General features: G+C 39.0%; 1 protein-coding gene across 1 annotated transcript in view; it reads right to left on the bottom strand.

Moving 5' to 3' along the window:
• Nucleotides 1-13,023, bottom strand: part of LOC128736755 (potassium voltage-gated channel subfamily H member 7) — a 298,342-nt gene that overhangs the window by 242,469 nt on the left and 42,850 nt on the right. The window contains exon 2 of the mRNA XM_053831242.1: nucleotides 5,889-6,119. Coding sequence (XP_053687217.1) covers nucleotides 5,889-6,119 — 231 coding nt within the window. The remainder of the gene's footprint in view (nucleotides 1-5,888; nucleotides 6,120-13,023) is intronic.

Here is a 13,023-nt window from a genome sequence, read left to right as displayed (position 1 = left end):
GAAAACTATTTCTGAAGATTCCGCATCGGTCTCTGGGGAAAACGAATATATTTGGAGATAAATGTCTAAATGTTAAAATTCACGCATACCCCAACTATTAGAATCCGATTCAAGCATGTTGTACGGAACTTCTCCCTATTCAATGCCAATATTTTTCAGTCATCATGGGTCATGCTTTTATATCTTTGTACTACACTTTTGATATTTTCTCACCATGTAAGGCAAGGCCGACAACGTCTCAGTTTAGCGACCTACAAACAAGCAGTGGCACGAATTGGATAACCTTTGGATTTCCGTCGAATATGTTTACAAAATTTCATACACGCATATCTTTTTGTAATGCGCCGTTTGTTCAATACCGGATTTACGGATACCGAATCTACGACAAAGTGCCGCCTTACCTTGGATTCTTGCAAGCTCATTGATTCTAATAAACCTACGACTATATTTTGTCAGGACAGCCGCTTAAGTCTTGTAAAGCATGACTGGTGTCATGACGATCTCGTAGGTATTCCTTCCAATCTCCCACGTATACTAAAGGAATCCATTATCACTTTCGACTCCTGAACCCCTCTCTTACAACGTACCCTTAAGGTCAATGGTCTTGCTAACCAATCCGTTAATTATATTCCAAGTGGGTTAATGGTCTTATATATCATGCCGCAAATTGATGCTTGGTATACGACTTCGGCGATCGGGTTTCTTATCAATATTCTACATGTTTGTGCATTCAGGTTGAGCCCTACGAAATCCAAGTCCAACCCTTAGCGCGCGTTTATCGGATTTGAATCGAACTGATACCTTCGTCGTTAGGTATGCGGTGTTGTATATAAAGTAATTTCTAGAATATAGAATCGTGTACCGGTGGCTCGACGGCTTGTGTACGGTAATCTGTTAGACTTTTAAAGAATGGTCGAAGAGTACCAATAATTGCGCATATTATTTCTCGTTAAAATATCGATTTGGTTCGACGGGTAGTGATTCTCGAAGAAGTTCGTCCTTTGGCCGCCGGATACTTCGTATATATCAAATGTATTTTGTTATCAAGCGATTTAGTGTGCGCGATTATGAGCCGATCGAGTGGAATAAAAGCACGTAGTCTTCGTCGGTAAACTGAGTGCTCGTGTATCGGTGCGCCCAGTCCTCTATTAACAGTCTCGCGATGACTAAATGAATAAATCCGTTCTCATACTGTAGGCGTGTTCAGAAATAATGATCACACCACCTACCTCGGTGGATCCAGATCAATACCTTTCCACTAACACCAACTCCTTCCTATGACACTTGTGGATGATGCAGAGGATTCCTCGGTCTCTAGTAGCAACAAGTGTCTGACTAATATTCCTTCCCTTCCTCAATTGACCTGCATGGACGTGGCCAGCTTTGCTATTGATCATCATAAAGACTTGGATCATCAGAAGGTGCACACTGAAAATGATCTGCTATTCCCAAGCATCATTTCGAGGGTTCTTTGTGCAATTTCAGCTGATCTAGATCAATCGCGGGCAACACACGGGCGGTCAAACTATGCTATGCTATGCTATGCATAGGATCAAGTTGACATGATTCACAGTTGATTTTGATTTTTGATGAGTTTTGAGATTTCGAGTTTTTAACATCACTGCTGCCTGTCAAGAATAAATATACATAGTAGCATTTACTCTTTGGTTTTCTTTTTTCCAGTTTTTATTTTATTTTATGTCCGCTGCCTCCTCTTTCTTTTTGCTATGTCCCTTTTTGCCTGTCCCATTTTTCGCCCTGTTCATGAGTCCTGATTTTTTGCCCTGTTCCGTTCTTCGTCTTTTTTTCTTTCATTTTTCTTTTTCTGTCTCGGTTTTTGTCACTTTCTGCTCCGGTCTTTTTTTTATAGTCCCGGATTTCGTCTTTTTTAACTCCTTTTCTAGTCCCTTTTTTCGTTGTGATATATTATGTTCTTTCTCTTATGTCCTACTTTTCTGTTTCCGTTTTTTTTATTTTTTTTCCTTTGTGCTGTTTTCCTTTTTATATTCTTACTTACTTACTTATTCAGCCGAGAGCCGGGGTGGCTTTTGCCGTATCAAGAATTCCTCTCCATTGTACTCGGTCCTGGGCTACTCGTCGCCAATTTGTTGCGCGTCTCGACACACGCAAGTCGGCTTCAATCCGGTCGAGCCATCGTGCACGTTGAGCCCCTCTATTCCTGGTGTCGGTGGGGTTCTTGAAGAGAACGGATTTCACTACGCAGTCGTCCGGCATCCTTGCGACGTGGCCGGCCTGCCGTAGTCTCCCAACTTTCGCCAGGTATACGACGGGAATTTCTCCAAGCAGTGCCTGTAGTTCGTGATTCATACGTCACCGCCACTCTCCGCTTTCCGTTTGCACTCCGCCAAAAATAGTCCGCAACACCTTTCGTTCAAAAACGGTAAGTGCACGTATGTCTTCCGTAAGTAAAGTTACTGTCTCAAGTCCGTAGAGGACTACCGGTCTGATTAGCGTTTTGTACATCGTCAGCTTTGTGCGGCGGCGTATAGATCGAAACGTCTTGCGGAGGGAAAAGTAGGGTCGATTTCCAGCTTGAATGCGTCGTTGGATCTCCTTACTCGTACTATTGTCGGCGGTGACCAGAGATCCCAAATATACGAACTCATCAACCTCTTCCAGTTCATCGCCGTAAATAGTCACTGTCCGTTGGAGGCAAACGTTACTTTCTCGGGAGCCTCTTCCTACCATATATTTGGTTTTCGTCGCATTAATTTGTAACCCTATCCTCCTAACCTCCGTTTTAAGTCTGGCGTAGATTGCCTCCGCCGTCCCACGGTTTCTATTCTCGGTGATGTCGAGGTCGTCTGCAAAGGCTATGAGTTGGCTACTCTTGCTGAAGATCGTTCCTCACGTTTCGATTCCCGCTCGCCGGATCACACCTTCAATAGCGATATTGAATAACATACAGGACAGTCCATCCCCTTGCCGTAACATCACTCGTTCCAGAGTAGCTTTGATCAGCCGCGTCAGTTTGTCCGGAAAACCGTACTCGTGCATTATCTACCATAGCTTTTCGCGTTCAACGGTATCGTATGCTGCTCTGAAATCCACGAAAATATGATGTATGGGCACGTTGTACTCTCGACATTTCTGAAGGATTTGTCGGAGTGTAAAAATTTGATCCGTAGTAGTAAATCCCACATGATACTGCCCTACGAAATCTCTTGCTATTGGGGATAGACGACGCAACAAAATCTGGGAGAGCACCTTGTAGGCGGCGTTGACCAGCGTAATGCCGCGATAGTTACAGCAGTCTAGCCGGTCTTTTTTTGTAGATGGGACGGACTACGCCTTCCATCCACTCCTCCGGTAGTTTCTCTTCTTCCCAAATTCTTGAAATTAGCCAGTGAAGTGCCGTTGCTAGCGGTTCTTGGCCATTTTTATAGAGTTCAGCCGGGAGTCGGTCCTTTCCGGCGACTCAATCTTCGAGATCGGGAGCCGGTACGCTGTTGTCGTTTGTATGTACTCCGAGGTTAACTTCCATTGCGTCTCCTGCTGCTATATCCCCGTTGAGGTGGTCATCGAAGAACTGCTTCCACCTTTCGACTACCTCGCGCTCGTTTGTGATTAGATCCCCTTCCTCGTCCCTACACATGTCAGGTTTTAGTGTGTGGGCCTTGCGAGTTTGGCTCGCCTTCTCGTAAAACTTGCGGGTGTCATTAACCCGGAATAGTTGTTCTAGCTCCTCACGATCTCTGTCCTCCTTTTGGCGCTTTTTCCCCCTCAGGATCGTGGTCAACTCATTCCTCGCTCGTCGATACTTGGCCAAATTCTCACTCGTGGATATGCTCAGATAGTTTTCCCAAGCTCTTTTTTCCTCTCTATCGCTTCTTGGCATTCCCCGTCAAACCAATCATTTCGTGCACTCGAGTCGAGGTTTCCACACCTAGCACCGCGGTTGCGGCCTCGTTGACGGCCGAGCGTATCCTATTCCATCCGTTTTCGAGGTTCAAAGCATCTAGCTCCGCAAAGGAAGGGAGAGCTTCATCCAGTACGCGTGCGTAGTTTTCGGCAGTTCGCGGGTTGTCTAGTTGTCGAATGTTTAGCCGACTTTGTCGATGAGAATATGGTCGATTTGGTTCGAGGTTCGTTGGTCAGGTTGGTCAGGATCTCCAGGAGGCCTTGTGGACATTTTTATGGGGAAAGAAGGTGCTTTTGATCACCAAGCCTCGGGAAGTCGCAAAGTTGATGCATCGCTGGCCGTTATCGTTCGTGTCGGTGTGCAGGCTATGGATCCCGATCACCGGTCTATACATTGCTTCCCGGCCGACCTGGGCGTTCATATCCCCGATGACGATCTTGATGTCCCGTAGTGAGCAGCTGTCGTACGTTGCCTCCACCTGCGCAAAGAACGCTTCCTTCTCGTCGTCGGGTCTACCTCCGTCTGGACAATGCATGTTTATGATGGTATAATTGAAGAAACGGCCTTTTATCCTCAACACGCACTTCTTCTCACTGATCGCTTTCCAGTCCATTACGCGATCCTGCATTTTGCCCAATACTAAGAAGCCCGTTCCCAGCTCGTTGGTCGCTCCACCACTCTGGAAAAATTGGGCTTTTACGCCCCCCCTTCCTTTCCACTCTTTCCCCTCCTTCCCCAAAATTTTTTTATTACTTTCCCCTACCGTCCCTCTATCAATTGTAAAACCATCGTTTCAAAAAAAAAAATTAATATTAATGCCTGACCGCGTTTTAAGGTCAAAGACTAAAACACGAGTTTGGTCAATTGGAAATGTTGTTTGGGGCAAAACTATCTAACTAAGTCGTAATTATAGCACTCTAGCATTGTACCTTGCAGCAATTTTACGAGTCCTACGCAAATTCATTTGTTGATAAAAATTATCCTGTATTTACTAAACACTATAAAAATATGCTTATCAAGCAAGGAGGGATGCATCGGGGAGGCAATAACGAAAAACTGATGGCTCAAATTACTTAATTGCAAACATGTGTGAACGCAGAAAATAACCACGCTAATAATTTTCGCGTGGGACTCTAAATAGGTGGAAACTCGTCAATATTAGTTCATAACTAATTTGTACTCGTGCACGACTACCAGCTCACCAATTAACTATTAAAACGGATGAGCAAATTGGAACCTTTCATGTGAAAACTGCATTCCATATAGTCTGTCGTACTTATACCATGATTATTGGAGGAATATAATAAAATTAAAGTGAGAATATATTAAATTTCAATAAATTATTAATTCAATATAGTTTTCTCGTATTTAAATTTACTTGCTTCTACGTTGAAGGCATTAGTATCTTAGATGCAACCTTCAACATTTTATATACCGTTTCCATTTAGAAGTTTAATAACCACATATGCCTACGGCGCATAAAATTACATAAAACTCTGGGTGAACTCAATTCAAACCTGAATGAGAATTTTGAAAAATGCCCACGTCAAAAGCACTGTTTATGCTCAAAATAATATAATCGTGAAAATGTATGAATGTGGACTTACCTGTTTGTTCAAATTAAGTTTTGTGAAACGTAGAGCAATCGGGTTTTATGTAATTCAAATGGATTCTAATCGTATTTAATCTATCACAATAAATTAGGATAAATTTGTTCTAGGCCTGTTGTTAAGACAATTGGCATGAACACGTTTGGTTATGGTATTATTACAAACTCGTTAGTACCGAGATTCAATCACATAAATCTCAGAGTAAGAAAAACGAATTGCAGTTATTGTCCTCTAGAATGGCATGATTATTTTGGCAGCATGAAACTCTATCCCATTCCCATACGTCCGTAACGTACCTACGTACGTACGCACACGCACGGCATTTAACGCAATCGAAATAAAAGTGCCAAACGGCCATCAATACAGTTCCGTGCGACGGACGAATCAACACTCACCATTCTTCCGGTAGTACAGTATCTCGAAGTGCTTCTCCTCGCCTTTCTTCAGGGCCTCCTTGATCGACTGGATGACGGCCGGCGAGGTCATCTGGCCCTGCAGGAACTCGGTGCAGGCGGACCGCTGCATCACCTCTGCCCGCGTGAAACCGGTCATCTTGCAGAAACCATCCGAGCAGAAGATGATGTGACACGATTCCGGCTGTGCATTGGCCACTAGAAAGCTACGATCTGTGGATGGGAAACGGAAACGGAAGCAGAACGGAGGAAAATGTAGTGTACCTGACATTATCTGCGCTACGCTACGCATTGGGATTTCGGATTAGTATCACCTTGCTGTCGAGATTGGTGCTAGCGGTTTTATCTCCACAAACACTGCACTCCGGCTGGAAGGATAGCGAGCCGTAGAAAATGCGATTCATATAAAACGGTCGAAATCCATTAAATTCCTCAGATAAGGTTGTTTCGTTGCTACGGTCACGGGCTTGAAGTGCGCAGCATTTCGAATGGCTCAGATTGGGTATGGTGTGAGAAAATTTTCTGTTCAATCAGCAAATGACGCAGAGGAAAGAGACAGGATTCTTTATGGCTTCTCGATAAACGTACAATCAAGTCGTTATCCAAGAGATGGAAATAATTAAAATCGGTTGCAACTGTTCCTTTTGTCTTTGCTTACTTAGGATCACTTCCCAACCGGGATTCGACCGCTTTGTAAAACTGAAATGTTTGCGTTTACAACTGACTCAGTGTTTGTTTCGTGAAAATTTACGTTTCGGTCCTAAAATCGGCAACGCGTTGCCTTGATATGCCATACAGCTGATACCCGGGGTGACAAATTAATATTCATAATGTAACTTTTCACTCGCGTCTTGTTTGCTTTAAATGAGGCTATAAATTATCTCCGAAGCTTGTGGAATTGGAAGGTAAATATATATTGGGAACGAGAACGGAATCGATTTTTCGATAAATTCTTTCGCTTGCTTGAATGACTGCACTGTCATTAAAATTTGATTATTTTTATAGAAAAATAATTGGATTTAAACGTCTTTGACATTTAATTTGTCCAATTTGTCCGAAACACAGTCTATAGACTAGTAAACACTAGGTTGGTGAATCCTGAATTCTGGACTTCACTTAACTTTACTGTAGATCAATACCGAAATTTCTTTTTCTTACCTTTTATGCGTTAAAATCTACTTTTTTTAATTTGTTTTTTTCTGTTTTTCTGAGCATCACGAAGCACGACTTTATGGTTCTTTGGGTAAATATTATATCTCTTTTTGTTATTTGTCTTTAATTTTTTTGTTTCTAATTTTATGTGCCGATATACTTTTCCGTTCATCTGCTGTGCGGTTTTCATGCTTTATATATCACTTCTGTTCAACTTCCCTTTCTAATATACAGCTACTTTACTTTTCACCTTCTTATAGTGCTGACAATGCTAATTTACAGCTAATTACCGACACGAAGAATTTGAATACAATTTTGGATGCCAATTTACAACACCTATGCAGTCAAAAAGCTAATATACAACAACGTGCAGTTTCATTTGCTAGATTAGTCCTCAAGTTATAAGGAAATTTGAATTTCATTTGTATGGGAGCCCCCCCCTCCTAAACAGGGGAGGGGTCTTAATTCATCATAGAAAAAATTTCTGCCCCCTAAAAGCCCCACATGCCAAATTTGGTTCTATTTGGTACAAATTTCCTTATAACTCGAGAACTAATCAAGCAAATGGAACCAAATTTGGCATGTCGAGGTTTTTGGAGGCAAAAATATTTTCTATGGTGAATTAGAACCCCTCCCCACTTTAGGGGAGGGGTCCTAATTCACCATAGAAAATATTCTTGCGTACAAAAACACCTACATGCCAAATTTGGTTAGATTTGCTTGATTAGTTCTAGAGCTATGAGGAAATTTGTATTTCGTTTATATGGGAGCCCCCCTCCTAAAAAGGTAAGGGGTCCTAATTCATCATAGAAAAAAAATGGTTGCCTCCAAAAACACCCACTTGCCAAATTTGGTTCCAATTGCTTGACTAGTTCTCGAGTTATGCAGAAATTTGTGTTTCATTTGTATGGGAGCCCCCCCTTTTAGTGGGGGGGTCTCTAACCATCATTAAAACCTTTCCTGGCCCCAAAAACCTCTACATGCAAATTTTCACGCCGATTGGCTCAGTAGTTTTTGATTCTATAAGGAACATCCCGACAGACAGACAGACAGACAGAAATCCATTTTTATAGGTATAGATTAGTTTTCTTGCAAAAACCTTCCAAAATAGAGTCAAAATAAAAAAAAAACAATTTTTGTCGATTTTTGGAAGTCACATTATTTGTACTTCAATTTTTGTTTCGTGATAGAAGTGTTAACACTCCGTAAACTCTTATTTCGAGTTCTTTGGGCTGTAAAACCCACAAATAATTGATTTTATACAAAAAAATTCTACTCAGGTTTTAAATTTTTTTTTGTCCCCCGATTTTTAGAGCCAATTTTGAAGGGCGGGGGGACAAAAACTTTAAAGTAATTTGCAATGGCCTTACTTTGGTTTATTAGTCATCTGTTTTGCCATTTTTCGTTATTTTATTTTACTATTTCGGGGTTAATTTCTGACGTTTTTCTCTATTCTGTATTTTTTTGCATGTTGCTCTATTTCTATTTCAATGCTTTTTGCAGATTCTGTTTTCTGATATCTGGTTTCTAATTTCTGATTTCTGTTTTCTGATGTCTGGTTTTTGATTTCTATTTTTTTTTGATTTATCATTTCTGCTTTCGGATTTTTGATTACTGGTTTAAGATTTTTGATTTCTGGCTTATGATACATGCTTTCTGCTTACTGTTTTCTTCTTTTTGATTTTTGATTTCTGTTTTCTGATTTCTGTTTTCTCATTTCTGATTTTTAAATTTAATTTCTGCTATTCGACTTTTGATCTCTGCTTCCTGATTTCTAATTCCTGATTGCTGTTTTTTGCATTCTGATTTCTGATTACTGCTTTCTGATTACTGCTTTCTGATTTTTGATTTCAGCTTTCTGATTTCTGATTTTTGTTTTCTGCTTTATAATGTCTGCTTTCTGATTTCCTAATTCAGATTTCTGATTTCTGATATTAGCTGTCTGTTTTCTGATTTTTGGTTTCTGCTATCTGATTTGTGCTCTCTGATTTCTGCTTTCTAATTCCTGACTACTGCTTTCTGCTTTAAGATTTTTTATTTTTGTTTTCTGCTGTTTGATTTCTGCTTCCCGATTTTTGGTTTCTCATTTCTGGTTTTCGATATCTGTTTTTTTGTTTTACAATTCTGTTTTCTGATTTCTGCTTTTTGATTTTTGATGCCTGCTTTTTGCTTTCTGTTCTCTGATTTTTGATTTCTGCTTTCTGATTTTTGATTTCTGATTCCTGAATTCTGTCTTCTGTTTTCAGACTCTTGATTTCTGATAGCTACTTTCAGATTTTTGATTTTTGATTTCCGCTTTTTGATTTCTACCTTCTAATTTCTAACTCGATTTCTGCTTTCTGATTTTTGATTTCTTCTTTCTGATATCTGCTCTCTGATTTTTGATTTCTGATTTCTGATTGTAGATTTCCCAAGTAACAATTTGGGTTTTATTTCGCTCTTATGATGGTATTTAAGACCAAAATTGGTCTTGAATGCTACAATAAGAGTATAATAAAACTCACATTGTTGCTTGGGTTCTGCCTTCAGATTTCTGTTTTCTATATTCTATTTTATAATTTCTGATTTGTGCGTTCTGATTTCTGCTTTCAGATTTCTGATTTTTTTCTGCTTTTTGATTTTTGATTTTTGCTTCCGGATTTCTGATTTGAGTAATTCTCGCTGAAACGGGGCCACTACTGACACGAGCTCTTCAAATATTGGAACTTTTGCGCTTAATTGGTAGAAAAAGGTTAAAAAATAAGAATTACACTTTTGAGACCTCGAAATAGTCGACCCTCGTGTGCCAAGGCGTCTAACAGGTTCAAAAAAAGTTGACTTTGGACAAACCTTGAGATATTTCATAAATTTGCCATGAAAAAATGGCCCAGTTCTGTAAAGAAGAAGAACAGGGCTTTCAAATGAAGTAAAACATTTTTAGGTAGCCATCTTGGATTTGGTCGCCAAAATGGATTTTATCAAACAATCGCCGTTTTTACCATGAGTCCTCGAACCGATTTTCATTATAAGACCACCATTGGAAAGCTGACTCATGGCGAAAACGGCGATTTTTTGATAAAATCCAACATGGCGACCAGATCCAAGATGGCTGCCAAAATTTTTTTTATTCCATTTGAAAGCTCTGTTCTTCTTTTTTACAGAACCGGGCTATTTGTTAGTTGTTTCATGGCAAATTTATGAAATATCACATGATATAGATCTCAAGGTTTGCTCAAAATTAAACTTTTTTTTAACCTGTTAGTCCCCTTGGCGAACGAGGGGTCCACTATTTCGAGGTATCAAAAGTGTAATTCTTATTTTTTTAACTATTTTCAACCAATTAAGCGCAAAAGTTCCAATATTTGAAGACCTCGTGTCAGTAATGGCCCCGCGTTCCAGCGAGAATTACTGATTATTAATTTTTGATTTCTGATTGCTGCTTTCAGATTTTGGAATTTTGATTTCTGCCTTCTGATTTCAGATTTCTGATTTCGTTTTTTTGCTCTTTGATTTTTGCTTTCTGGTTTTTGATTTCTGCTTTCTATTTTCTGCTCTTTAACTTTTAATTTCTGCTTTCTAATTTTCGATTTCTGATTGCGGATTTCTGCTTTTTGCTTTCAGATCCTTGATTTCTGATTTCTACTTTCAGATTTTTGCTTTCTGCTGTTTGATTTCTGCTTTCTGATTTTTGATTTCTGCTTTCTGCTCTCTGGTTTTTGATTTCTGATTTTTGTGTTGTGATTGTAGATTTCTGTTTTCTACTTTCTAATTTCTATTCTCTAATTTCTGATTTCTGCTTTTTGATTTTTGCTTTCAGATTTCGGATTTTTAATTTTTGAATTCTGCTTTCAGATTTTTGATTTCTGCTTTCAGATTTTTGATTTTTGATTTCTACCTTCTGATTTCTGATTTCAGATTTCTGCTTTCTGATTTTTGATTTTAGCAGTCTGTTTTCTGATTTTTGCTTTCTGCTGTTTTTTGTTTTCTGATTTTTGCTTTCTGCCACTCTGTTTTCTGATTTTTGATTTCGGATTTTTCATTTATGCTTCCTGATTTCCGATTGCAGCTTTCTGATTTTTGATTTCTTCCCAGATAACCAATAAGCATTAACATAAGCAGTAAATTAGCTGCTTATTAGCATATCTGCCATTTTATGCTCCACGTTGTTGTTTATTAGCGTTTTGAAAGCCTATTCGTATTATTTCGGCATCCAAAATTATATTCTTCTTATTGGTAATCAGCTGCAAATAGCACTATCAACACTATAAGAGGATTAGCAGTAAAGTAGCTGTATATTTTATCAAAGTAGTTTTTAGGTAGCATTTAAGGTGACTTAAATGCTTATTGGCTTGCATTTGAATAGCATGGCTAATGCTTATTGCTTACCTCGAGAATTTCTGTTTTCTGCTATTTGATTTTTTCTTTCTGATTTTTGATTTCTGCTTTCTGCGCTCTGATTTTTTATTTTTGACGTAGGACTACGTCTTTGTTTACTATACTGGGATTGGGTTGGACTTTGTGAAAACGAAAATAGAAGTGTAACGTTTGAATGAAAGATTTGAAATGGTAATAATTACCAAACTACTGAACGAAACTGGACAATTTATAAGTCGTTGGATAGATAAAATGACCAGCAATTTCATGGAAGGCGTAAGAGGGGGGGTTCCTATACTAATGATACTATAAAACTCGAGAACTAATCAAGCAAATGGAACCAAATTTAGCATGTGGAGGTTTTCGGAGGCATGAATTTATTTTATGATGGTATGAGACACCGCACCCCTGTGGTAGGAGGATAAGGACTCTCATACAAATAAAACAGAAATTTTGTAACAAGCGAGCTATGCTATGTAACAAGCGATAAGCTTCTCGGAGCAAAAGACAGTGAATCGACGCCGCTAATTTACGTGTCTGTTGCCATTCATGTCAAAAGAGAATGACATTCGAATGGAACGTGATATTTGCGATGAACGTGCTTTGGTTTTAATGTTATTTGCAACCAATGACCCTTTTAAAGGCCACAAGCGAGTTAAAGTAAGATTATTGAAACATTTCACGCTTCGCATTATCATATTTAATACAATAATCTGTGGACTGGTCATTCATTACTATTTCAACCTTTATGATACAAACAGGTGATTTTTAAAAGAAATCTCTATGTCTCAATGGTTGCAGGCGTTGTACTTATGAACCTACGTCCACGTGTTTTCAACTCCACCATTGCATTCAATGAAGAATTGAATCTGAATATTTCGCTCTTCTCTTTTCAGCATGCACTTAAATAATGGCACTCACAGATTCTTATAAACATACATATGCCAGAAATGCAGTTTACATTAGTCTTTGATCTAATGATCTAATATAGTCCTACGTCATCCTTTCATACAATCCTTAGGGATGTATACCGTGTAGTTTTTATTTCTGTTTTCTAATTTTCGATTTCTGATTCCTGATTTCTGCTTTCAGATTCTTGATTTCTGGTTTTTGGTTTTTGATTTCTGATTTTTTATTGGTGCTCCCTGCTTTCTGACTTTCGATTTCCGATTTCCATCTCCTGAATTCTTCTAAATTATTTATTGATTGATGTGTTTTCGCGATAAATTGAGTTATCGTATAGAAATATTGAGCTGCGTTTATAATTGTAATATTTATAATTTTTCAAGCCATACTCATATATCTCGACAGACGAATATTTATGCCATTTTGCATTTAATTGTGGTATCATTTTGGCAGCGTTTCAGTGTTATTGTTGTGTTATTTCTGTATAACTTGTATGTAATTTGTGTAACGGGTGGCAACTAAAATTTTGGAATTTTTTCGCGGCTCAACAACAAACGAGCTCAGAGAGAAATGAGAGTATGTATGTGTTAGCTCTCTCTTTGCTCTTTTTGTTAATACAGCACTCGTGCGCTAATTGCACGTCCTCTAACCGCACCGTCTTTTAATTGCACGTCCGCTAGTTGCACGATCGTGCAACTAAAAAGCA

This window comes from Sabethes cyaneus, chromosome 2 (assembly GCF_943734655.1).
Source record: "Sabethes cyaneus chromosome 2, idSabCyanKW18_F2, whole genome shotgun sequence".
In the NCBI taxonomy this organism is placed as follows: Eukaryota; Metazoa; Arthropoda; class Insecta; order Diptera; family Culicidae; genus Sabethes; species Sabethes cyaneus.
This window is presented reverse-complemented; position numbering and strand designations above follow the sequence as displayed.